The sequence below is a fragment of the Meleagris gallopavo genome, chromosome 9, assembly GCF_905368555.1.
Source record: "Meleagris gallopavo chromosome 9, MGAL_WU_HG_1.1, whole genome shotgun sequence".
NCBI lineage: Eukaryota > Metazoa > Chordata > Aves > Galliformes > Phasianidae > Meleagris > Meleagris gallopavo.
Window position 1 is genome coordinate 18,365,382 of NC_139412.1, and position 26,680 is coordinate 18,392,061.

Genomic DNA, 26,680 nt, shown 5'->3' on the forward strand with positions numbered 1-26,680 from the left:
TACCTAAAAGTCAACACAGACATGTCAAGTTCTTCCTGATATCTGACATCCCATATACCAAATCATTTCACAGACCAGGCTAATTAAGCAGCTAAAAACCTCCTTGGCTTTAGCTACATTTGTCCTGGGAGAAGAGATTCCATTGAGCCAATTAAAATTTTTGGAACAGATTCAGTGCAACTGAATACAGCTCCATTGAAGTGTATGAAGACTGATGCAACAACAACTTCACAAACTGATCCTGAAACAGTAAAAACAGATTGAAATGATGACTTTTCAAACAGGTTTTTTCAAAAAGGGTTTTAATTTTCAAAGGGATTGAATTTCAATTATTTTTTATCATTAGTTTTAAACTGAATGCAAGCAGCATTGTTCTTTTCACTCATTATATAGTTTGGCTGCTCTATGCAAAATGAAATACATTTAAGCATATTTTTCTCATTATATATGTATTTTGTACAATAAATAGTTGAGACATGCACATTTGGCAGAATCTAATGCACAAGTACTATTATCCTCTACTTTTTATCTGTGGAAACTAAAGGAACAAGCTCCAACTTCTACCCAGCTAAACCGCAGCTGGCAGCAGTACACCAGTGATGCAGGTGGGGAAGATGACCCATTGCATACACCAGGAAAATCTCCAGTGCTTCAGGCAAAATTCTGTTCACAGATCCATACCACAGATCCCCACTCAGCATTCTGCCCATTCGTGACCCAAGTATCTGATGCTTCCAAAAACTGCTATAGACAAGTACAGGCAGAGGTTTACTGGATGATACCAGTTTAAGGTAGGATTTAGCAGAAAATATTTCCTGGGCTGACTCTCTGGTTTTCTACATTACTCTACAATAACCACGTCCAACTGATGTGCAGGAAAAAAACCTGCTTTTGTAAATCTTAGAATACATGAAGTGCCAGGCATCTGCACTTGTCAGATGAATAAATTCTTCCGACAACATAAATCTGATCCCACTGAGAAACCTTTTTAAAAATACATTATTGACTAAAAATATTTATATGCAGTATTTTTTCTGTTAGCAAAGGAATATATTAACTACTTTGCTGTTACTGTAAGTAACCTCAGGCCTAAAACGAAATTTTTTTGCATGCGTGCTATATATCCCTTTTGAATTAAAATATGATAATGATATTATACTAAATAACAGCTGAAGTCCCAGCCTTAAACAGATCTTGAGTGACACCTGAATTCTAAGTTTCTATAAGCAGTTTGGAAACGATGAGGCCTTAGTGAGAAATACTGCTTTCAAAATATCTAGCTATGGGTAAACACAAAATATCCTTTTTTTATATTATTTATTGTTAAGTGCTTTGGTTCTTATGCACTATTTTACAATGAATTAAGTGAATTGCAACAGAGAGATGGAAGAGGCACATGAGATCATCTGCATCTTGTCAACCTGAGGATACTAAAACCTTATAAATAGCAATAAACTTATAGAACGAACAAAAATGGAAACCTGTCAGATTTGGGCTATCATTGTGTTTCTTCAACGACTTGTTCACTGCTCACTGTGGACAGCACTATACTCTGTGTACAGCACTATACTCTGTGTACAGGTATACAGCTTTAGCCTAAGCAAATTCCCATCAAAATGAATGCAGATGGCTCCACAATACATTTGTCTATTAGATGTACTTGAAGACATCACAGCACACACTAGCTTTCTATTAGACGTGAGCCCACTAGAGCAATGATAGATTTTGTTTTGGGGGCACTGGGATCTTCGTCTATGAACAGGACAAAATCACTGGGCCACGACTCAAGATGTAGTTACAACATCAGCATGATAGCATCACAGGCAAATCAAAATGTGACTTTTTTGACGTCAAACAACCAAATTTTCACCTATGCTTTTCTCTCTTTTTTTTTTGCCCCCCCCCACCCCCAAATTTGTAGATTTGAATACATCATTGAAACAGTACATTTAAAAAAATGCAACAGTAAATTTTAACACTTGCTTTTACGGGAATCCTTACGAGTTCAAATGGAACTTTCTTTTTCTGCTTAACAGTCTTCTAAAACTTCGGTATTGCCCCTTTACTCACTTAGTTGCCCGTAGAAAGAATATGTTACTGCAAGGCAGAAGAGGCAAGAGGGAGATGACTATTTGTAGGTAAGATAGGCAAAAAAGATGTATTTACTATACTCCTGTTTTAACCACCACACCGAGCAGTTTTACAGAGTAGAGGTCTCCTCAGAGTAAGCTTGCTTAGCATTCAAGTACATTATCTGCCTAAACTCTGCTTTTCTGATTAAAGTTTAGTATTTAATTAAAATTGTCTTTAATTAAAATGCAAATATTCTAGGACTTCAACAATAAATTGTTTACACTAGACTGAGAAACAGCCCTCAAAGGCTTTGGAAAAAAAAATAGTCTCAATTGCAAGCAATATATTCAAACTTCACTGCTCAGTGAAAATGGGTAAAGATCTTTTTTTCTCCTATTGGCTTAATCTTTTTTAAACAAATGGAAAGATATTCCAATTTGTGTGCAGAATTCAAATAGAAAACAGTCCCCAAAGTTACTGGCTGTTGAGCAAGCAATTACGCCAGTTCAAAACATCTTTTGTGTTTGAAACAATTCTTTTAGCCAATTTTGCTAGGAAATGATACTAACACCACAAAAGAATTGCCAGTTAAATGAATGATACACATAGTTCCTTCACTGAGCAATAAACGTGTATGTGCGCCTGTGTGCAAGCAAGGATTCATCTGTTATCCCTTTACCAGAAACATCCTGCTAGAGGTTCAAAAATAGCTGTTCTGTTTACAAAAGAGCACAGTTTAGATACAGCAGATATATAACCCTGCTCATTTCTTTCTTTAAACACACACAGAAAGACTCTACACCCTGGGTTCTGATTTACTGCAAGCTAGACTATATGCTCCGTAGCATCAACAATACTTTTCTGTGTGAAGTGCTGCAACTCAAAGGTGAATTATGCTTATGACCAATTCATAGCCATCCTCTATTGGGAATAAAATTGAGTCCTTGTAGTTAACCTGACTCAAGCTCACAAAAATACAGCTGTTCTTTCAGGAACTATATTTCTAAAGACATTTAAAATCAGGCTTTTTGTAATTTTTGATATTACACTAGAGTACTATTATGTAAACCTTACTCAGAAAAAGAAAGAAAGAAAAGAAGTAAACAATACTTGGAAGGTTTTATGATTTATTAGGAAAATCCTGCATTATACTTGTCATGGCTTTGCTGTTCAAATACTGAAGAGCAGTGATGCAAGTTAAATGAGAAAATGGAAGTAACATTTAGCAAGTTTGCAAAATCCATTTACAGAAGCCAGTGGAACAAATCGTATGTGGGAACTTTTTAACTGGAAGTTCTCACCAGAGTAATGGCATCAATCTGACCCCAATGGAAGTCCCATAAACTATACTCATTCTCTCAGAGAAATTCTTACAGAGATCCATTTGCTATAAATTTGAATTTCCTAAATTCATTGCAGATCTGAGAAACCAAAATGAAATAAATTACCACAGTCTGGCACTATCTCCTTCATCATACTAATTCCAGATTTCAGTATAAAAGCCATTACTTAACTTGCACGCCATAATTTACACACTCTTTTACACAATAATTTTTGATCCAAGAGAAGATTCATTTTCCTTTTGTAATTATCTTGTGTCAAAGTCTTTAACCTTTTCATCTGAAAAGCTGGAGCTGGATTCCTTCTTGTAACATACGTCAAGAGCTGCACTCCTCAACGTGCTGCAGGAAGATGCTGGCTGGAGCAGGGAGCCATTTGGTGGCACAGGGTTGCAAAACAAGATAACACTGAACACCAAGCAACGACAGCAACTTCTGAGAGCGGTCCTGATTCTGTACAATTCAGCACTAATTTCACAGTTCCCTAAACCTGACAAAAGACAATATTTCTAATAGGATATATAATCACTTTAATGTCTCCACAAACATCCCCAACAGCAAAGCAGTCCATGTGCTGCTGGTTCAAGCCATACACAGTGAGAATCAAGCTCACTGACCTTACAACCTGGATTTCTCCAACAAAAAATATATTGTTAAATAAATCTTAACAGAGTGCACCAGTGTCACCAACAACCAAGCACCGCCATCAATTGTTCTCCAAGCACTCCACAACAGAACAATTGATTTCAGTGAATAAAATCTTTGTCATTCCAACATGAAGTTTTAAGTACAGCCCCACCAGACCCACTTGGTAGCAGCAGCTAATTCGTATGACTTATACAAACGGCTGATGATTCATTAATAAGCACTCCCAGAGCCCAGGGAAGGCAGGTGGAGCCCAGACACCAGCAGCCAGCCTCTCACAGAGAACCAACAGCAGGCACCAGCTGGGCACAGTGCCTTGCCCCAGCATTACATCAGGATCTCACTCTGGCATTACTCCAGCACTACCAACAAAACATAAGATCAATATTCTGCCTTCTTACAATTTACAGTAACTTAGCCCACTCAGTGCACATCTAAGGTGTCTTTTCAAAATGGCACCTTTTAGTCACACAAGAGGCCTTGCTCATTCTAGCAGCTGCAGTATCTCTTGGGAGTGGGGAGCAGCTGACACCCCAATAAAAGAGGATCCTATGCAAAAAGACAGATGCGTCTCCACATTCGCTCCTAGCCTATCCCACTGCCATTGTGTGAGGGTTGTGGTCACCCTGATCCCTGCACCCATAAGGCACCATCATGCACACACAGCTGTGCGCAGCTGCCCCGGCCAGCAGACTTCTGCTGAGGTGAGGTGTTCCCTCTTCTCGAAGGAGCTTCACACTGCTTCAGACCTTGGCCCATAGATGGCACAGGCTTCTGGCCCACTAAGTGGTACACCGACTGGACAACAATTTCAAGCAGGAGGAAACAGGTGTCAGACCATCAAACGCATCTCATAGGGTTCGCTCCTGTCTCCAGTGCTGGTAGCAACATCAGAGTGTCAGATCAGCTCTGTGGAAATGGCCTGCCTTCCGGTCCACCCCAACAAGCTTGAGAAGGAGGCCAACAAGCTGGGCATGGGCCCCAACCAGAGGCATGGCATGGCAGCGGTGACCCACGGCAAGGGCAGCACCACGCACTGCTCTGCTCTCACAGCCATCCTTCGTCTGAAGAGAAGGGGTGCTGCTGCAGCGAAGGTGTGAGGTGACTTCCAGCTTAATTTCTCCACTGAAACAAAAAAAAACTTCTTTAAGTGATACAAATTCATTCCTGACTCCTAAGAAGGTGACACTGCATTAAAGGGTCAGAAATTAGCTCTTACTTCAGTCACCTTTCCTGGGTGAGGAACAGACCTTCATCCTGTTTCCAATTTACTCACTGGCAGAGGTGTATGAATATTCTCTACCAAAAAATTTGCAAACCCATCTCAGTAAAAATTTTCTTTTTGAGAAGTTTCAATCTTGTATTTTTATCAGAGATCGGTGGCTATGTGGAGGAATGCCTATAATAATTTTTCTCTTTTTCAGGCTTATTCTAGAACTGCATCTATTTTGAGGTTTTGTTTAGATCTGTTGCAGCTTTCATACCATCGATCATGTTTTTCTAACCCGCTTTGAACATCTGGTGGCTCATTCCGAGGCTGCATAATCCTGGGTTGTTGATTTTTTTTTCTCTTATGTGTTCCATTGCTATTAGTTGGCTGTTTTTCTTGTTGCTGTTTTTCAACTTAGATTTTATTCATCTTAAATTACAAAGAAAAAATAAAATTAAAAGCACAAGCTCTCTCTGGCCTCATCCTGCAAAACAAACTCATATCTGCCACAGCTTTAGTTTCATTCTGCTGTTTTGTTGGATTTCTTGGTGGGTTTGTTTGTTTCTTTTTGTTGGTTTTCTTGTTGTTTTTCGGTTTTTTAACTGCATCAATATAAAAAAAATCTGCTAGCTCAATCTAGAGGTGGGATGAGGAGACGATAAAGGATCTTGTTTTCTTAAAGATAAAAATCATACTTATAAAAGATGCCAGATTGGCAGTCCCACAGAGAAGAGAGCACACACCGTTTAACCACAGCCCAGACACACACTCTCAGCAGGACCACTGCAAGCTCTGAAAAGGGAAATAACAGTCAAACCTTGGCCTCCTCTCTGGGGCTGCCAGCAAGGGCAAAAAATAGCACCAAGCGTGGGGATGGGTTGAGTGACACTGACACTGAGAACTGATTAAGGAGCACAATTATTTTGCATAACCTAACAAACAGTTATCAGACGGTAACAGATTTGATCGCTACCAGGCTGGACCACATTCAAACCTGACAAAGAAAGACATGTATCTCCTCAGCCAGCAAGTCTCCTTACAAGTGATTATAAAACAAATAAGATCTGGAGGTTGACAAGAGTCCCTTTTAGAAGCGTTTGGATTATAAAATTGCTCTGACTCATTGCAGCATATTGCTCCCTCTTAATTAACAGGGCTGAACTTTGTGCATGTCTAGACTTCCTCCTGTAGAATGGCAAATTTTGGCCCTCACGAATATCATTTGAGGTCATATTATTTACAGAGCTTTTATTCATTTGAGTCATTTGTTTCAAACATATTTTCCACAAAAGGAAAAGAAGCAACAATTGCTGGGCCATTTAATCCAAACTTAACAGTTTAGATGTTTTATTCAGCATTTTAAAAAGGATTGTCTTAAGGAATTTTATGTGCTGCATTTCTAATGTTAACTTTACAGACTGTAAAGTGCCTTGGGATGCTCTGGCATGCAAGGCATTAAGGTATTGCAGGATTTAACCAAATGTGTGTTGCACTAAAAAGAACGTTTTATGAAAGATAAAAAACCCACGGTAATGTTAGTGTTTATTAAAAGGTGCTCAGATTTATATCTTAAAACAAAACAATTTTTCTCTTCCACTGGTAAAAATGATCTCTTCTCTAAATGTAAAATTTTCCAACAGCACTGACATAAAAATTTTACACTTTAGCTAAAATATATTTTCCCACATAAAAATTCAGCCCTTTTTTGTTGTTGTTCCTTAAGTAGATAGGCTTTAGGATTTCTGTTTGCGATGGCTTTTTTCCTAGTAGTTAGTGGTCTGAACAAATTAACTATATTAATTACCTTGATTACAAGATTTTACAGGTGAAAAATAGGATGAATCACACATTTCGATCCATGGTTTCTACTACTATCAAAAAGTTGCATTTCAAATACAAGAAAAAGCTTGTACAGCTAAATCCCTTGACATGCCTTGAAATCACAGAATAGGCTTGTAGGATTTAATGTCAGTGGGTGAAGTTCACCACAGTGAGGAGGGACAGCATTAACACAGACAGAGCAGCCTTATCAAGGAGAGGTGGGGTACTATATCAGGCTTTATCTCCACCTTTTAAACGGGAGGGTGGATTTGATCCTTCACCACCCCCTCCCCACATTCTGCCTTTGTAACACCTAAGTACTCAAAAGCTCTTTGGTCTCAATCCAGACACTGTTACTGACTGTTAAAAATATGGATTGATTTTAAAGGCTACAGATAAAGCCCAAAGATGGTGTCATGGATTGCAACTAGTATGGTGTCATGGATTGCAACTAGTATGATTAAACACAAGATCAAAATTTACATGCAGAATATTTCATGGAAAAAAAAAAAACCAAAAAAACAACCAAAAAAAACCCCACAGATAAACAAACCCCAAACACCTACCACTACTGGAATGCTAGTCTCAGTGATATCAGAAGAGAAGCAACAAACAACCAGTTTTAATGGTAGATCCATCTTTTCATTATAATTACATCAAAAATAAAATATTGTGAAGAGCAGTATACAAAGAAGGGAAGGATTAGTCATCTACATTCTGAGTATGAAAATTAATATGGCACTCATTATACATTTTCATAGCTGCAGATTTTTTTGGAATTATAGGAACATTTTCACAATGAGGGATACTTTCTAACAGAAAGCAAACAGATCTGTTTCTGCAGGGTGTCTGCAGTCTAAATAGAAAAGTTAGCATTCATGGAGCTTTTAAACAAACGCCTTCAGATGATGAGTCTAAAATCCAGTAATATTCTCCAATTTAAAGAAATACTAGTGGAGCTATGTCTTCCTATTACAGTGGTTCTCTAAACAGAATCAAAAGAAGATACTTTATGTTAGCTAATCATGCCTAGTAACTACCCCTCCTATGGTTTTCTTTTCAGTTACTTACATGTTACATTTTGTTTTCACTCCCTTTTTTTCAGCCCAAGTTCAAAGTAAGATCAACCCATAAACTCAACTTACATTTTCACTGCAGACATCCCCTACAAATTGAAATACAAATATGGTCCCTTTCTTAAATCTAATATTTGGTGAACTGTGCTACTGTGTAACAAGACAGCAAATCTCAGGACTCCCAGATCTGATTTGAACACCATACTGAATATTATTGACTGAAACTGGAGCCACTTATGGCATCTTTTACCTCAACCTCTTTCTCTGTTTATTTTGCACTGATACCTGAAACGTCATAGCATACAGCACTGTGTTATCTCTGTATCTATCTCAATATCTATAATTACTTTCTCTTTTGTAAAAACTAGGACAGGGAGTTGCAGCCCTCAAAGATTACAGATACCCATCTTCCCAAGTCAAACTAAGCCCCAACATGCAATCATAAGATTGTAAACAGCAGTAATTGTACACTAAATGTCTTTTTAAAAAGCCAAATGTGCACTTAAACTTTAACTCCCAACCACTGGTGCTCTAGAACAAACAGTAAATTAGTGAATACAAAACTAAAAACTACAAAAAGCCCTGCAGCATGCTCCTCAGACAGGAAATGACTGAGAATTTCACTTTAAAAAAAAAATAAATCAAAACCTCTGTAGATATAATGCTGGACAGCTTCAATAAAGCACTGCCTGAAGTAAATGCATGAGATGATCTTGTAATCCAAAATGAAGTGTGACGTGTGGTAATTACCATGCATGGACCACCCTCACCCTACAAATGAGCCCATTCTAATTTCTCAACTAACAATCTATTAGCTGACATGTTCTAAAATGGAGTTATTTGCACCTGTGCATCTGAGTACAATTCAGCTAGTTTCATGTATATAATAAGGAACTGAGGCTTCCTCTTCTCACTGGAGCAGGTGGCACGCACGGAGCAGAAAGCACAGGACTATTTTTAATCCACGTAAAGCAATACGGCTTTGAGGTACCATTCCAGCCTCATTCACAGTGAGGATACAGACTTGAAACTCTGCACAACCATGTGATGGATTTGTCTTTTGCTGGGCTGGGGAGGAACATTTTGGGAGTGTTTTTGGAGGGAGAATATTACACAGTGGGAATGGATATAAAGGTGAACACAATGATTCAGATTACAGTGAAGTCCAGAACAGACCAGGATGCCTCCTTGCTTTCTGAAAGCAGCCAAATCAGAGTGTGGAGGAAGATCTCATTCAGCCAAGGCATCCTGATGACAAAGGACATGGGTTTTCCAGCCTTACACAATGAACATTGTTTTTCTGGGGAGTGAGAAGGAAAAGAATCCAAACATTTTAAAAAAATAATAAAACGTAGCTGAGAAATGACAGAAGCTGATTGCTCTTGCAGTGTTCTATAGCATGTGCTACTGCTTGACAGCTCTTCTGACAATTAAAATGGAGAGGTCATGTGCACTAAGAGCAATGCCTAATTATGAAAAACATAAAACATTGTATAAATATTCCAACATTTTCAAAGAAAGTGACATTTACCACCAAAGGTATTGTGTTTAGTTTTTTCCATATTACAATATTGCACATTTAACACCTTCTGTGAATCAGGAAAAGCAACACCCAGGCAAAAGAACACCAATATTAACGTGCTCTTCTTTTGCATGGATACGTGAAAGATATTTGAAAGATCTCAGAGTACCTTCAAAAATCTTAGGCATGCCCTAAAACACCTCTAAGATTAAATGCATCCCACAGTATCCATTTTGCAACTGTGCTCAGTGATAGAGATGAAGCCCAGAATGCCCTCCAAATGGAACTCCAGATCTAGACCATAGCCGTCAGATTGCTTGTTGTTGTTATTTATTACCCAACAGTTACTACTTTAACAGCATCTGGAGACTGAACAAGTTAGGCCACACTACTCTGTGCCATGCAAATATGTGATGAATGACTACATGGGGACTTTATTGTAGTACAAAAGCTGTAAGAACCAATTAGCCTTGCATAAAGTATCACAGAATAGGGGAGAAGGGTAGAAGATGTGGTGTGAACCTTAAGCTCTTATATTTTAGGAATCAAATGTGAACATATTAAGTCCTCCCAAAAATCTTAGGGTTAAAATACAGATAATTATTTGGTTTTAAAGCATGCCTTTATGCTGACGAGAGCAGCTAAGCAAACCAGCACCTGTCAAGTCCATTAAACTATTCTCTATTTAACCAGAATTTACATTTAGTTCAGTCAATTAATATAAGTCCTATCAGGTTCATGATAATTAGCACACATTAACAGCATCAACAGCAGCAGAAATAGCATCAAAAGAAGAGCTTTGTTGTAGTTCTGCTGTTACCACCAGAGACTCCTATCTGATTTTACCTGGTGATCTACTTGTACTGCCAAGGAGACCCACTTATTTGCCCTTAAGCCAGACAAATTACTGTGACAAGAAGCAGACTTAGGGTTGTTTCCATTCACAGATCACTTTAAGTACTTTACGGGTCATGTGCTGATAAACTACTTGCTTTACCAATTTTGTTTCCTTATCTATGGCTAAACTGTTTTAGTTAGAGGGAAAAGATGTGTTTTACTGAATTTGTTTATTTGTTTGGTAGGGTTTTCGTTTTTTTCTTTTCCTTTCCTTCCTTGTTGTTTTATTTTAACCATGCATGCATTGTAAGGTTCAGGCCATTATAGTTAAGAGCTATTGGACCAAAAAATGATTTGAGGTCAATAAGAAAAAAGAAATCCTATTTCCTTTTTACCCTGCATAGTTACTGTGACTAGCACATTAGCGCATGCCAGCTTCTTAAATGAAGTGCCGCTTTGAGTAGTCAATCAATAAGGACACTTTTTCTTTTTTTTTAGGTTGGTATTTTAATGAAGTTAAATGGCAGGTACAACTCTGATCCTTCACACAGATGATGCTCTCTAGCTCAGACATTAACTATTTCAATCAGAATGGTCATATTTCAGATAATTGTTTACACACATACACACACACACACACTTACTTTATAATTCTCTTCAGCTGCAGAATCATTAGGATATAATTTACAATGAGAACTCTATTATTTTTGTTGTTTATTAAATAACAAGCACTGATTTTTTTCCCAGTTTGAACATTTTTCTTTATCTCAAACTCAAAACCATGAAGCCAAATGATTAGTCTAAATTACTTTGATAATAAGAACAAAAGTCAACATTCTTTGATAAAATTAGCCACTGTTTTAACAAAGTGGGCATTCTTCGTCCTTCACTTATCACTGTTATCAGTCCAGCATGAGGTAAGAGCTGAAAAAAAATTAAATCCATAAATTCTACTGCAAAGAATATTATTTAAGCAGATAACTTCAAAAGGTGAGACGCTGTTAGAAACCAAGAATCAAATAAGAATTTTAGATGCCTAGGCATTTCAGCGTTCAAGACAGACTCTCACATTAGTTTAAAACAACTGTTTTTGTAGAAGAAGCAACAGAAGAAGCAGGAGAAAATTGCTACAAACCAGGCTGAATTTCACCAGGTGAAAGTGTTTTGAGGCTCCATTTTTAAGAACATACTGGAAAGATTAGCAGAACAATCCAGAGCTCTGATTCCTTTGTGAATTCTAAGCAATGATATACTTAAGATTTTATTCACACACACACACACACGCAAAAAAAAAAAAAAAAAAAAAAAAAAAAAAAAAAAAAAGAGAGAGACAAGAAAAAATGGAGAAGGGGGGGAAAAAAGAAGATGTACATGTTTTTTCCATTTCAAGTGAGAATTTCAGCACTTTACTCCTGACACGCAATGAAAAAAGCACTTGTATACGACCCAGCCATGCCAGCAGAGAAATGAAGGGCTGTGTAATGATCTAAGAAAATCCAAATGGGCATACAGGAACAGCTCATTTTGCAAGACCTCCAAAACCAACCTACTGATAAACACCGGAGGGTGCCTGACTGCCTGCACGCTCACATGCCTATTTGTTGCTGTTATTCTTATTCATTACTGAGTCATTATTATTATTTAAGTGTCGGCAATGCACTCATGAACCAGAACAGATGCAAAATATCCTGTGCTAATGAGAAAATCAAAGCCTTTCTTATATTAGCAATTTCATATTATAGGATATCTTTATTTTTGCCAATAAAGCACAACAGTAATTAATACAGCAATATTTTCTTATTGTTCACAATGAGTAAAGCAAGTGAAACTGCTCAGATTTTCCTCTGGCTCTCCCCCCTACTAGCGCAAAATACAATAAATGTTATTGAAGAATTCCTACTAAGACAAACAGCTGCCAAGTAAAATACAGCAAACATCTCCCATGAAAGGCTGTTGTCTGCTTATTCAAATACAGTCAGTACTGCTCACAGAAAACAAACTGGGGCACTGCTTTTCCATACTTACACTGTATCTTATCACCACCACCATCTCACAGGGCTGTTAATTGCCCACTGGACGGTGCTTCCGGCACCCATTCAGCTTTCTGAGCAGCAACTGGAACCGTACTGTAACCAGCACCCCTGAGCATATGCCTATATGAGGAGACTGACAAACGCTTCCATTTCCAACTGGCTGTCCTCAGGCAGGACGCCCGCAGTGCCGGGTGCAGCTCCCACCATGCACAGCCCCAGGCTGACCTCTGGCACCAGCCAGACCACAGGGAGCCTCGGGACGGCCGTGCTGCCAGCCTCGCAGCATCAGTGGGAGCAGGAGGCGGCACAGCTGTGCCTGCTGCCGTACAACCGCCCATTTGTAAAGCAGGCCAGAGGTGTCAGAGCGGTTTGATGGGCGTAGGTAAGCCTGCTGCTGAGGATACTTTAGTTTAGCTGAGAAAGAGGGCACTGTTCACTCAGTAATACCAAAGGTAAGCCACTCACCCTCAGCAAGCAAACCCATTCATATTCCTTACATTTGGCCCCCAAACCTAGAAGTAGGGTGCATCTCCGCCTCGGTAAACATTTCTGTCTTTCCTCGGAGCGTTCTGTGTCATAGGAATGTACTCACGACCAAAACCACTTTCATGACAAGTAAAGGTTTTTTCTCAATTTCAGGAATGAACAAAGTTTAACCAAAAAAGCTGTGGCTGGGTGGCTGTCAGGGAGGGCAGCGGTGCCTCAGTGAGCAGGCAGCTGGGAGCAGAGGGCTACACGCTGGCAGTTCCTCCTGAACCAAAGCAGGCTGATGAACCCCATGGGATTTTTAAAGTCTTATTTATAAAGCATCGTCAGGACCAGACACAAGCCCAATCCTTCACCAGGAGCAAAGTGCATGTAATCCTCTGTCAATGCTGTGGCAACCCCAGGAGGAGCCCGGCACACCTCCCTGCCAACCAGGGCTGCAGCTGCTCCCACTGCTTCTGTGCCCAGAGCTTGCAAGTGGGACTTACAGAGGAGAAGCTGACTGTGCACACATCTGAGAGCAAAGCACTCCCATCAATTGGAAGTATGTGGGAAAAGGAGCCAAGCCTGAAAAGCCAGAGCCAGTACAACTGCAACATGCATCAACAACTGAAAACGTGAATGAAGATGTTTCACACTCCATAAGTCCTCAGAAGGGAGAAATGAGACCTTCAGAATCTGCATTTCTGAGTAAAAAGGCAACTAAAATCACTGGATACTACCTCTGTGTTCAGCATCAGAAACCCAGAGAACCTCAAGTTCAGAAAACCCAAGCCTAGCCCTAACCACTTTACAGAATTAAACGAAAACGGCAGGAACATCAAACACAAAGAAGAAAACATCCACGAACAGATAATCTTCCCACACTTTAAAGGCCTACATGAAGCCAACGCTCAGTTGTAACAGCAGCATCCTGTCAACGATGCAGACTTAAACAGAAGGAATAAAAGGTACCAGCAGTAAACTGATATTCTGAAAATAATGCCTAAAAAAAAGGCCTACATTCATAATTTTGTAATAAAAACGTTTAATAAAACAAAGAATCAGTGCATATAAGCTAGAAGATTTGTTTAAAAAACTCTAGCACCATGACATCTGAATGACGTGGGAATCTCCAGCCTTATGTCTTCTTAATTCAGCCCTAAGTCAACATGCATTTTCCATTAAAGACACACTTGTGTCCACTGACATGGGCACACTTACAGTAATGCAATGCATTAACTTAAATACCTTGCTGAATCTGGGAGTGTGTACATATTTGTTCCTGATCATGAACGTTTTGTCACAGTGTTTACAAGCCCTTGCAATGCTCCCCTAATGCAGTCTTAGGCACAACTTTGAAAACATGCTGATATTATAATATACAAACATGTACAAAAGAAATACACACTCAGACACACTAGGGGATAGAACAGAGTGGAAGGAAATGAGGAACTTTATGTTACTGTCTTTTCTAATGAGGTAGAAAGTGGCAGATGTAAAGATTTCATTCAGCTGACAATCTCTTTTATGATATGAACAAACTACTAAAACAGATTTAATCCTTTATAAAAATCAGATTAGAAGTAACAGACAAAAATCACAACTTTATTCAATACGCCATTTTATCCAGTGTGACTAATGCATTATTTGTATGAAGTTAAAGTGAAGTGTTAGAAAGCTATGAAATAAATCAAACGCTCTACTTTGTGTAATCTTAACAGACAGATCCCATTAGCTACTATGCATAGCTGTTGGTTAAAATCATTTGCTCTAATCTACATTTAGAATTCACTGCAACTTTTCAAGCCCTTTGGAAAAGGTTTATCAATTCTCTCATCCTTGCTTCAGACATCCATTTCACTGTTAATTGTTTACAAAAGACCAGGTACAATGGAACTGTACCATTGATATTCTCTTTCTTTCCGCAGACATTATAGCCTATATTGACACTAGCTTATAATTAGTTAGAAAGACATTAAATCTTAACCAAACATTCCAGCCTGCCTCCATTTTTTTATGAGATCTTTTATCGTTGAAGTCGAATTTGCAAGCAGAGTGTATGAGTTCACACGAGTGAAAATCATTACAGAGTCTAAAATAACTTGATCTCGTTGAAACACAGATAACGGGACATTCTTAGTTACGGCTATAAAGGAGATAAGAAGTGGTTTAGATACTAAATTATTTGCGGAGTCCTAATGCGTTTTTAAACATACAACTCCTGTGTTAGGTCTGTATATTTTGTGTAGTTTCTAGTCATATTTGTTACATGTCTGCTTGTCATGTACTGCAAGATTCATGAGCAGTCTACAGCCAGGCAGAACTCTCACACAACAGCTTGTCTTAGGTATCGGGGAAAGAACTAGGCAGAATGAAGTGGCAGAAAAGTGTAATATTTATCATTCTGACAAGGAAAACACCTAGTCATGGCCTACAATCCAAACTCACGCTCAGTGTCCTGAAGACAGGACTGGATGATTCTGAAAGGGCAAACAGGTGTTTTCCTACACAAATACTGAAAACCTTTATAATTATTATGCTCCCTTATCTATGGTCCCTTCATGTGCACATTAAAGAGCAGTCAGTTCAGGCAAGGGCTGTTTAAAGAGAGAAGGAAAGACAGCACTGAGAGTATTGCCACAGATTGCACAATGTTTTTGGAGCTTTTGGAGCTAGGGTAGTATATCTTCTCATCTTCTCCAGAAAAGAGAGTGAGAAAGCAAAGGAAGCTCTGGCCAAGTATGTTTTAGAGGTCAATAAATAAGTGAAAAACTTCAGCCAGTGGCCTTCAGTTCAGCCCTCTAGCACAATTTTGCTGGCCCACAGGCAACTGTCAAGGCCATGAAGACAATAATTCTAAGCACATACGCTACTATTAATCTCCCTAAATTGCCTTAAAATATATACACAATTTCATCAACATTCTTGAAAAGCCCATAATTCAGAATCAAATTCTACAAACATAATCTATTAAAATCCATATGTGGAAATAACTTCTGATAGTCTAGAACAAAAATAACGACCGTCAGTTGTTTTTGCAGTCTATTTTCCCTTGAACCTTGAAAGAAAGGACCTTTGAACAATCTGTGGTGAATAAAATTTTGCCTCTCTCTTTTTTTTTTTTAAACATCAAAGATGTATTCTTCCTAGTCCTTGCTAAACACAATGCTGTAATTTGTATCCCCAAGTGGTATAAATAGAAAATATGTTCAGTCTAATGACATATGTGAAGAAAACCCGTGCCCAGGGTTAACCAACAAAATGTCAGTCTGCTAGAAAGGCAGTTGGCTCAAAGAGCATCAGTGCTTCTTGAAAAAGTGTAGATGTCCAGTCAAGTGTCCAAGTCTTGGTGTTTACTTAAGCTACAGCTGCATATACAATGCTTTGCTGTAAGACCCTGAGAAAAATAAGTCCTCTGGAGCAACAAGGCCATTCTGACTCCATAATGCTCGTGGCTCTCACTTCTGGCTCAGAGCAGGGTAAATTAAATCAAATATGCACACTGTACAAATACAACACATTCTTCGCTCTTCAAAATAGTTAAGCTGCCTTGGTTCTCTTTTCTTGCGGATATGCTCTGCCCAAATCTTCCTGTCTCTCTTTATGGTCTTGCCTTTTCCCTACTAATACATCTGCCTAGGTTCCTGTCTTGCTCTATCACCATAAACATTCATAAACATTAAGGGGCTTAACCTTATCACACCCCTGTGGAATAGGAAAATGTACCCATCAGAGTGGGCAAGCAGTGAAGTGGAACCCAACTGACAGCATCCTGGCCAAGGCAGAACCCTTTAGCAAGCCCTTTGCCTCTCATAGCTCCCATTTCCCTATGTATAAAAGGGGGTAATAACACCGACTTCTTTGTAAAATGCCTCAGTCTAACAGTAAAACTCTGAGAAATTATTCTTTTATTCTTCTCTTCCCTTACAAAAGGAAGTATAGAGACATAAATCAACATCGCTTGAAAGGTCTGTGGCCAGAAATCTCAGCCTATTTTTCTATGTGTGTCTGGTATCATCAGCACAAAAGTTACATCCAGAACAGGGTCTTAAAGCATACGCTATGCCACAGACAACCTACACTGACATTCGCTCTTCTTGCAGGCACAGGCAAAACAATGCAATCTTATGAAGGACAGTGTAGCTAGAGCAAGGTTAAAAGTAGAGAAAAATGTAAAAACAGTTTTAAATTGATCCCAAAGAATATGAAAAAAGTTGACAGAAACACTGGGTGAAACTAAATACATCTGGCCTCCCTCTCCAGCTTTCCATTAGAACAACAACAAACCAGTACAATTTATCAAAGATGAAAATATCATTACCCCATTTTGACACTTTCCCAAGACAGCAAAGCAGCTAGTGGCAGAGCTGATAAGAGAATCCATGTTCCAGCTCCAAATACATATTCACCTCCTTTTAGCAATCTTACAAAGGATGACAATAACTCTGCCAAGTGTTACCAAAAGATCTGCAGTACGACTTATCTCCTTCTCCAAGCAACTACTACCCTCAGCCAATGGTCAATGCCTCAGTCCACCTATCCCTCTTCAAAGGCTTGGTGAAGACAAATGAGCCTTCCAATGTGCAACGAAGCACAAAGCCATGAAAAATCAAAGGGCTGCTTTTTGAGTAAATATAAGTTCCAGTCATTTTCCTTTCCCACAGAGGAGATCTACGAAAATGCTTACCATAGCATACACACAGTGTTCTTTACAGCTGTTCCTCCCTGCTGACCACCAGCCCCGGGGCCCAGTCAGCTTCACCTTACAATCAGCTTCACCACGCCCACTGACTTGTACTGGAATTCTTTCAGGAACTCTAACTAATGAGTTTATAAATACTTGTAAACAGCAGATAATTTCTCATCATTATTCTCCATAGGAAACACCAGAAAGAATGTCATTCTACCGTTCTACAGGAATAAAGAACAATGAAAAATTACCCCCACGTTACCCAACAAAGAGTCCAGCATTTTCATATGTAAACTGGTCACTCGAGCCATGGGACAGGGTATCAAAATCATGCAGTCCACTGAAATTAAACACTCTATATTTAAGTAACGTCTCACACTGGCCTCTGTGCAAACAAGTGAAATTTTGACCTAAACTACTAATACAGAAAGAAGTGAAAGAAGAATAACTAGACCTACATAATGAGCTGTTACCCTTCCAGCTAAAAATATTTTAAATTATTAACATTTCATTTTAAGGTCTTCTTAGCACAGATCACAAGCTACCAAGTACTGATCCATTTTTACCTTTTACTTTTGGCTGTCCTATCACTCTATATGATGTAAATACCATCACTGATCACAAGAGTTAAATCTGAATGACCAGAAATAAAAGTTTTAAACTACACTGAATCCTGCTAGTAGTTTATATAGAATGCCATGAGGAAAAAACACTAGTCTCAGCAGTAAGATGTTTGCAGGTTTGAGCTCCAGGCACTGGAAGCAATGTTGAGCTACAGAATTTACTTATTCCATACCACGTACACCCACAGCAGTACAAAAACAGTGATTATAATACTTGTCAAAGGAACAACAGAGCACCAAGTTAAAAATCACTCAACCTCATTTTCTTCCTCACTAGTTGTTTATACCCTACCCCTACCAAGACATATAATTACGAGCAGGCTATTCACATCTTACTATAAGTGGTAACACCATGCAGCATTGAGTAAGGAATCCATCTAAACTGCTGACTAAACAAGACTTACACACCACACAGTAAATGGTATTCTCCAATTTTCTGTGTCACCTGCAGTGAAAATCAGCTTCTAGTTATGGTATAATCTCCAACTTTCCCTAAACTACAGCACCTCAGATCAACTGGAACAAGGATTCACCGATTCACCAATAATCACCAGAAAACAGTCCAGTAAATTAACTGCTGAAGTAACATACAGAAAAGAAATTCAACAAGCATTCGATAAAAAAAAACAAAACAAAACAAAAAAAAACAATGTGTCTGGAGTTGAACACATACATAAAATGTCATGAAAGTGTGGTACAAAGTTTTACAGAAGAGACTACTGACTAGACCTTTGTTTAACAGTAGTAATAGTTTATGGTGTGGATCTGCTGCGTAGGAGTTGAAAAACAGCCTCTTCATGATAAAACAGATTCTAATATCCGGGAAGTTAACTGCAGGAGGTTTTCGCTTACTCCTTTACTTCAGCTCTCTAGTTCCATGCTATTTTCTCAGTACTACAAGCCCAGCCCTGCAAATCCATTGTACTGAGTGCTGAAATCAACAAGGAATTTCCAATTGTTTCCAAGTTTTTGCAAGGCTGGGCTCTGGTACAGAGTTTTTGAAAACAAACATCTAAACCTCCTTTCCCAAAATCTTCACTGAACATCACAGACTCTCTTCAGCTAAATAACTGTATCATTAGAAGGTAATCAAAATGGAGATTAAAATTCTACTGGCACTTATGTTGCCATCCTTCCTTCCTCTTTTTTTTTTTTTTTTTTTTTTTTTTTAATCTCTACAGTTTTCCATTAGTTCAGGAGTAACATACCTTCCAACGTCTCTGATTAAACAGGAGGAGGTACTAGAATAATTAATTGGTTTGATTACAAAGAACCAATACACAAAATTCAGTAACAACAAAAGAGTAGAACACCTGTCTTCTCCAGTCCCTGTTGTGACTTTCTGACTACTACATGATAAGCAGTTTAGAAGGCTGTAATAACTTGATATATTCCTGGGTTTACTGTCTTCTTTTTCAAGTCCTTAAAAAGTATTCATGGCATTGCAAACCCAGAGTTGGGGCAGATTCAGATCTCAATATCAATAGATGTTTGATGGTTTTATAAAAATCTGTTACTGTTAACAGCATCCAAGAGAAAAGTTCAGGTTTCTTCTCAATTTTTCTTTTCTTTTCAAAAGGAAATTAGTAAATATGAATCAGAAGGATTCAAAATTGGATACAGATTTGTTCACACACGTGGTATTAAATGTGTGCAAATTGCCCTGTTGATCTTGGTCAGTAGACAGCTGCAGTACATTTCTAAAAGTCTCCCATTTTACCATGATAAGGTCAAACACAGCACCATCAGAAGTAAATTAGGAGCATCTCCATTGACATTGGCTAGAGCTCAAATCCATACTGGAGGAGCACATATATACTTTATGGTGTTTATTGATTATATACATTTAATGAGTATCCAATCGTCCAATCCTTCAGGTCCCCCACACAAAGAAATTCCATTAAAGGCACTGGGGAAATACAGTAGTCTCTGGCTGTTTAGATGCCGTTACAGCATTCTTCCAGGGTTCAAAGTGTAAATTATTTCCTACAGCTCTTCTGGATACAGATACATATTTATTTATTTTTCATTGAGCTTTAATATTTGCATTCTTTCTGGCCTCTCAGTCATTTGTGCAACGGTGTAAAACTGCAGATAGAGTTCAGACAAATGGATGCCATACATTTGCATGATCAAGTATGTGAAGAACTAGGGTTTAAAGCATTTGGGGAGTGATCAAGAACCCAATTCAGTAAAATTTAACTTCAAATCAGTATAGTTTAAGTATGGTTGCTTGTTTGTTTAAAATTTTATAGGTGTCTACAGACTCTGCTATATAAAGACCTAGTCTTGTCATATTTGTCCAGTCGCACATGATAGGAGTTTTATTCTTGACTCAGATGACAAGAGAATTTGGGGCCTCATAACAGACAGCATCAGAACACTCCTTCCAAGAAGTTGAAGCATATTATTGCAGTTCCTAAGAGATACAAAAAGAATAGAAGTATTCACCCAGTTTTTCAGAGATCTTTTAGTGTATTTAACACATTTCAGAATGTCACATTTTGCCTTTTAATTATTTAGTTAAATTCTAGATTGCAGTGACAGTCTTCTCAGATGCACAAAAGGAATAATTCTGCTTCACTGAAGGACCTGCATCACAACATCATCTTTACTCAAAAACAAAATCCCAAACAATATAATTGGCATTCATATAAAAAGTGATCGAATCCTCTGAAGTCCTTGCCTGGTTTTGGAATAGCTGAACAGTATCTGAAGTATCTCCCCTCCATCCCAATTTGTATATTTAAAAAGTCACTAAATTCTTGAATGAATCATTAGAAAAACAATTCAAATGCTGTTAAACTGATTGTAATTTTGCCTCTCAGGATAGATGGGAGCTTAATGTTAGCAAATGGCCGAATTCTTTCAAGATTTACATTCCCGGAGTTCAATATCAGTCAGGGAAGAATTACTAAATCAGGATGTACTTAAAGTACAGGTTTTTAGCCCAAGAATATTTTTGGTCTTTCTCAGTTGCTTGTTTTGACAGCATCTAATCCCCTTCACCTACCCACCAGCAGCCACACAACCCATCTATTCACACTTTGAAAGCAAATTGAAAATGAAACTTCTTCAAATAATTACTTGAGAACCTCTTTAATACAAATCTAAGAAGTAATGACAATTCAACTGTAATATTTTTTAAGGAGAAGAAAGGAGGGGGAGAAAAATTCTTACTGAAATCCATTCAAAATGCGACTTCCTCTTGAACTAACGTTCTCACCGCCCCCAAAAAGAAAATAAGGGGAAATAAAAATCAGTCTAATTCCCAAAGAGCCTTTCTACTGTATTTCACACATTCCCTTCAGAAGCACAACACTGTTGCCACTCTCAGAAGGCTTTCCATTTAGCAAGCTAGCACAGACCCTGGTGAAAGAGCAGGCTCTGAGCAGGCCTTCTGCAGAGGCACAAGGCAAAAACGGAAGGCAGATGCAGGGGGATACCCAAGGCTGGATGTGAAATAGTCCACCTTTGTCTGGAGAGTAGGATCACCCCTCCAGGTTGTGGGATGCTTTGGAAGTGCACACTGCTGGGGCACGTGGAATGTTCCTGCATTCATGCAGAGGGGAACCTGGCTCACAGATGTCCTGTTCTCGGCTTTGTCAGCCACAAACAGACCTTTGAACTTTCTATTTATATAACAGTTTAGTGAGTTTAAGCCTCTTCCTGTATAACTGGCAGTTTGCTGGTTTTGCTGTAATGAGGCTACTTGCGATACAGACTATGAAAAGACAACAGGCTTGTTTCTCTGCGGAGTGAAGTCTTCACTATCCCCACCACACAGCTACGACTGTACCACCTGCTGGTTTTCTGTCCTTTTGCCAGCTTTTACTTTACGTACCTCAGTGTGTACTTTGCCACTAACTATTTTCTCTGCTCCCTCTTTTCAAAGGCTGTAGGACTTACAAAGTATTAATACCAACAATGATAAATGAAACACACCATGCATCTCTCCACCTTTCCGTTACCAAAGAGCTCTATATCCTGGGTTGGCTGGGCTTTTGTTGGGGTTTGTTGCTTCCCAGCTGCTGATTAATAGCACCTCCTTACTCCATAAGCAGTTTCAGACCTAGCCACACGGTCCCAGGACACTTCAAGATTTCATTTACTTGGTTACTACAGACAAGCATGGAAAGTGATTTAAAAGATGAAATTTGATTTTTATCAGCAAATGGTCCCCTTGGTGCACAAAGGCATTCAAGCTTTTCATTATATCCATCTCCCTTCTTTTCCCCATCATGGAATGGTTCATATTAAATGCAAGCCCAGGTGAACATTTTCTATTCACCCAGAGATCTCAGCAGACTTTAACTTTGGCCCTTTCTCTTAGCCCAGAGTTTAGATTAACTGAAATTGTTTTGGGTTGTGTCTTTTTATTTTTCTTTTTTTTTTTCCTGCTTTTCAAGTCTGACAAAATATCCATTAGGTTGACTGGAATACTTGTGGCCTTATTTTATACATTTTACCCAATTTCTACCATGTAAAATTTAAAACCTTCTTGATGGTCAACAAAACCCCTCATTCTTGCATTGTTGTAATCTTGTCTACTGAGGAAAACTAAGGGGCTGACTCTGCAGTCCCTGCCAAGACAAAGCTCCCACTGCCCACCCCAAACACCAGGTGCAGTGCACACTGCAACTTTGATAGTTCTTGACAAAATGCCCATCAAGAACGGACAGATAACTACCTCTGGTGGAAGAAAAAACAAAATAATGGCATTCTTCCCATCACTCCAAAACTTTTCAGGAATCACCTCCTCATGTGCACAGGGAGTGTTATCTTTAAACCTCTTCACTGGATAAAAAAAGCTGCAGTCAAGCTATAAATTTTTTTCATGCAAGTTTCTCAGGCTCTTTAGGTTTGCACTGCACTTGTATGTGGATAACACATACAGACTCCCCCACACACTGTAGGCCTGAGCTTGCCTGCCTGGCGATTGCAGCACAGATTACCACAATTTTTGTGTTGGCAAGCAGTGCAGAAGAGGGGCTCTAATTGCCTTATAAACATTTATAAAACACCCTTCACAAATGCCAGTTTGCAGACAAAAGCACCGAAGACTGTTGCAAAATGCGAAGCACAAATTCACACAAGATGCTAAATGCACTTACTTGTAAACATTATACAGTGACCAAAGCACACTGAATACAGACAAAAATAAATCAATTTCGATGGGCAAGCATGCTTATTTCTGGGTGTGCAGAGATGATACATGTACACATATATTACATATATTAGCACACATTTATGGATAAATGAGCTAAGTTCCTCTCTTCTTAAGAATGAAATGACTTGTGTGAGACATAAATCTATATACGTACAATAAAATACATGTAATGTTTTCATATGCATGTAGATTATGTACCCATATTCTATATACATGTGCACATGTATATACTGATTGGATTATTAAAGGCTAAATCCAACTTGATCTCTGCAATAGTAATCCAACTGTGTATGAATGCCCATGCCTTACATACTTTGTGTATCAAAACACTTTGCAACAGCCATAAAGTAAAACATGCTTTTGTATCACAAACCCTAAAAATACATACACGTAGACACAAATTTCATTGTAAGAAAACAAGGAAATTTTATTTATGGAATGAGTGGTGATACCGTAATAATCTTACACGAAAACAGAGGCATGGGAGTTCCTTTCTTTCTGTGCACATCTCTAAATCCACATAAAACCACTGTCAGATGAAAGCAAGTTATTAAGCAAACATAAAATCTCAATACTTATAATGTGCTCAGTATTTGAACTACACCCACATATTGGGTTGTAACAGCTTCTATTAAATTAATGATGTTACCCACACTATAAATTAGGGAAATTGTATGCAAATATTATTTCAGTAGTTATACATTGGTTATCGGTTGTCGGCAAAATAAATCAGTGGAGCAAAGATCGTGGTAGAGGCATAATATTTAACTGAGCATCAATTTTATCGTGATTATTACTTTTAAATAACAACAGCATGTTAAAACAGATGCAATAAGATGGTTTATGCAGAGCTGATAAAACACTCTTCAGATCCAAAATGCCTGCTCCCAGATTAATAACGATACAGTGTAATTTACGGTTCTCAGGATTTACTCCAAACTGCTATAAAACAGAACATGACAGGTATTTGGTTCTGATTATGCTGGATTTGCAACCACAGCAGCTACATTGTGTTTGGCTAAATGATAGTTATTTACTAAATATGTGATCTTTTTCCTAGACATGCTTTCATATAGCAAAGTAAAGTAGATTCTCTGCAAAACATGAGGTGCAAATGCACATGCATACACACGAAACCAGTGCGAGTTCAGGATCACAACATGCAGTATTTTGTTTGCTTTCCTGGCCGGCTGCACACTGCCCAAAAGCTCTTAGAGCAGTAACCAACCTTTGAATTTAACCGCATATAGTTAGAAAATGATCATTGTATTTGCTAAATTGAAAAGAAAGGACCAATAAAGAATATTCATAAACTCATTAACCAGCTGGTAAAGCTGGCTTTAAAAAGACAAAAACAAAAAACAAACAAACAAACAAAAAAACAAAACCAAGGGGAAAAAAAAAAAAAAAAACAGCTGCCTTAATACCGACCCAAATAGCAACTTTCCCAGCTACTCGTCCTCCATCGGAAATTCCCCAACATTCACTTCAGTAACAAGTTTGCACTGCGCTGTAACAGATGCAGCGACCCTTCCAAGGTGCGCGCTCACTGACAGAGCAACGCATCCCCGCCGTCCTGCCCCGAGAAAAAAGAAACAAGAAGAAAAAAAAATACAGGAAGAGAAAAGAAGAAAGAGAAAATGGCAAGAAAATAAAAAATAAAAAAAAAGGAAAGGAAAACAAAAAAAGACACAGAGAAGGAAAAAGACTCAGATCTTTCCACTTCCAAAACTAATTTCAATAACGCTTTCTCATGAAAGGGAAGCAGTAAAACCAGCGAGAGAAACCCCCCGCGCCGAGCAGGGCTGCAGTTCAACTGCGCGGCACGGCAAAACTACAGTTACGTTTCCCCCCGCGAAAGGAAGCTTGTCACTGACAGCAGTAAGCACGACGCGATCGGAGCCGCGATCCCGGGGAAAAACCATCGCCTCTCCGCATCGCGACCCTTCTCGGGGCGGGGGTTCGCCGCTGCCGCCGCTCACAGCCGGCACGCCGGCACATGTCAGCGCCCCCCGCCTCCCCCCCTCCGGCCAACTTTGCCTCCCGCAGCCGCGCAGCGCGGGCCGATCTCACCAGCCGCAGCCGGCAGCGCGGAGCCGGGTATTCCGCGGCGGACACCACCGGCCCCTTCGCCCCTCAACAAAGGCTAAGGCACCCAGGGAGCGAGCAGGGAAAAGAGGAAGGAGGCAGCTGTTAGGAGGAGAGGGGTGGAGAGGTAAGGGCGGGTTGGGGGGATGAGGATTCGAGAGAGAATCGCAAAACCAAAACCAAAAATTAAAACAATATTAAAAAAACAAAAAAAACAAAAAAAAAAACCACCTACCATTGCTGCTCTAAGTCCCAGTCCCTGAAAAAGTCGAATAGGTCCATAACGATCTGGTGGCGATACTCGAAGAAGTGGTACCCTCTCCCCGCGCCGAGCCGAGGCAGCGCGCCACGGGCAGCCCGGCCGGCACGGGCAGCGGCGGCCGCGGCGGCCGCCGCGGAGCAGCGCGGAGCCGCCCGGGGCTCGCGGTGCGCCGCCGCCGCCGCCCGCCGCCAGCAGCGCGGCGCGGCTGCTGCCTGGCTGGGAGAGGCGGGCACAGCGGCGGCGGCGGCCCTGGCGCGCGCACACACATCCACATCCACATCCACATACACGCACACGCTCACACCGCGAGGGGAGGAGCCGGGGAGGCCCGAAGCCGCGGCATGGAGCCGCCGCGGCAGCAGCGCCGGGATCTGGCGGAGCCTGGCAGCCCTCGGCCGGGATTGCACGGGGAAGTTTGGCGGAAAAGGAGGAAAAGGGCGAGCAGCGCCGGTTTACGCCTCGGGCTAATTCCTGAGTGTCCTGGCGAGGCTTGGAGGAGGGAGAAGGAAGGAAAAATGAAATGGGCACCTCTGGTTTCAGTGGCAAAGCCAACTCCTGCCAGCAAACCGAAACGGTCCCGCTTGCACGAGCAGTGCCGTGGGGAGACGCGGCCCCGACTGCGTTCAGGGCTGGCCCCAGAGAGGACAGGCGGGGCGGCTGAGCAATCAAGGCCCGGACGAGGCCGGGAGAGGCGGCTGACAGCCCTGTCCGCACAGCAGCAGAGGTAACATGGCACCGGTACACCCCCGGCGTCCCAGTCTGCTCCTCCCCAGTGGGGGATTGGGAAAGTAGCTGGCTGGGCCCTCTGGAAACTTGCATCCT

The 26,680-nt window shown here is 39.9% G+C and overlaps 1 protein-coding gene across 5 annotated transcripts in view; it reads right to left on the minus strand.

Annotated features, from left to right (window-relative positions):
* AFF2 (ALF transcription elongation factor 2) overlaps positions 1-25,966 on the minus strand; it is a 347,616-nt gene extending 321,650 nt beyond the window's left edge. For all 5 annotated transcript variants that reach the window (XM_085230951.1, XM_085230950.1, XM_085230947.1 and 2 more), the window contains exon 1: positions 25,832-25,966. In XM_085230951.1, the coding sequence (XP_085087077.1) occupies positions 25,832-25,878 (47 nt within the window). In that variant the 5' untranslated portion in view covers positions 25,879-25,966. The remainder of the gene's footprint in view (positions 1-25,831) is intronic.
* Positions 25,967-26,680: the final 714 nt, after the last annotated feature.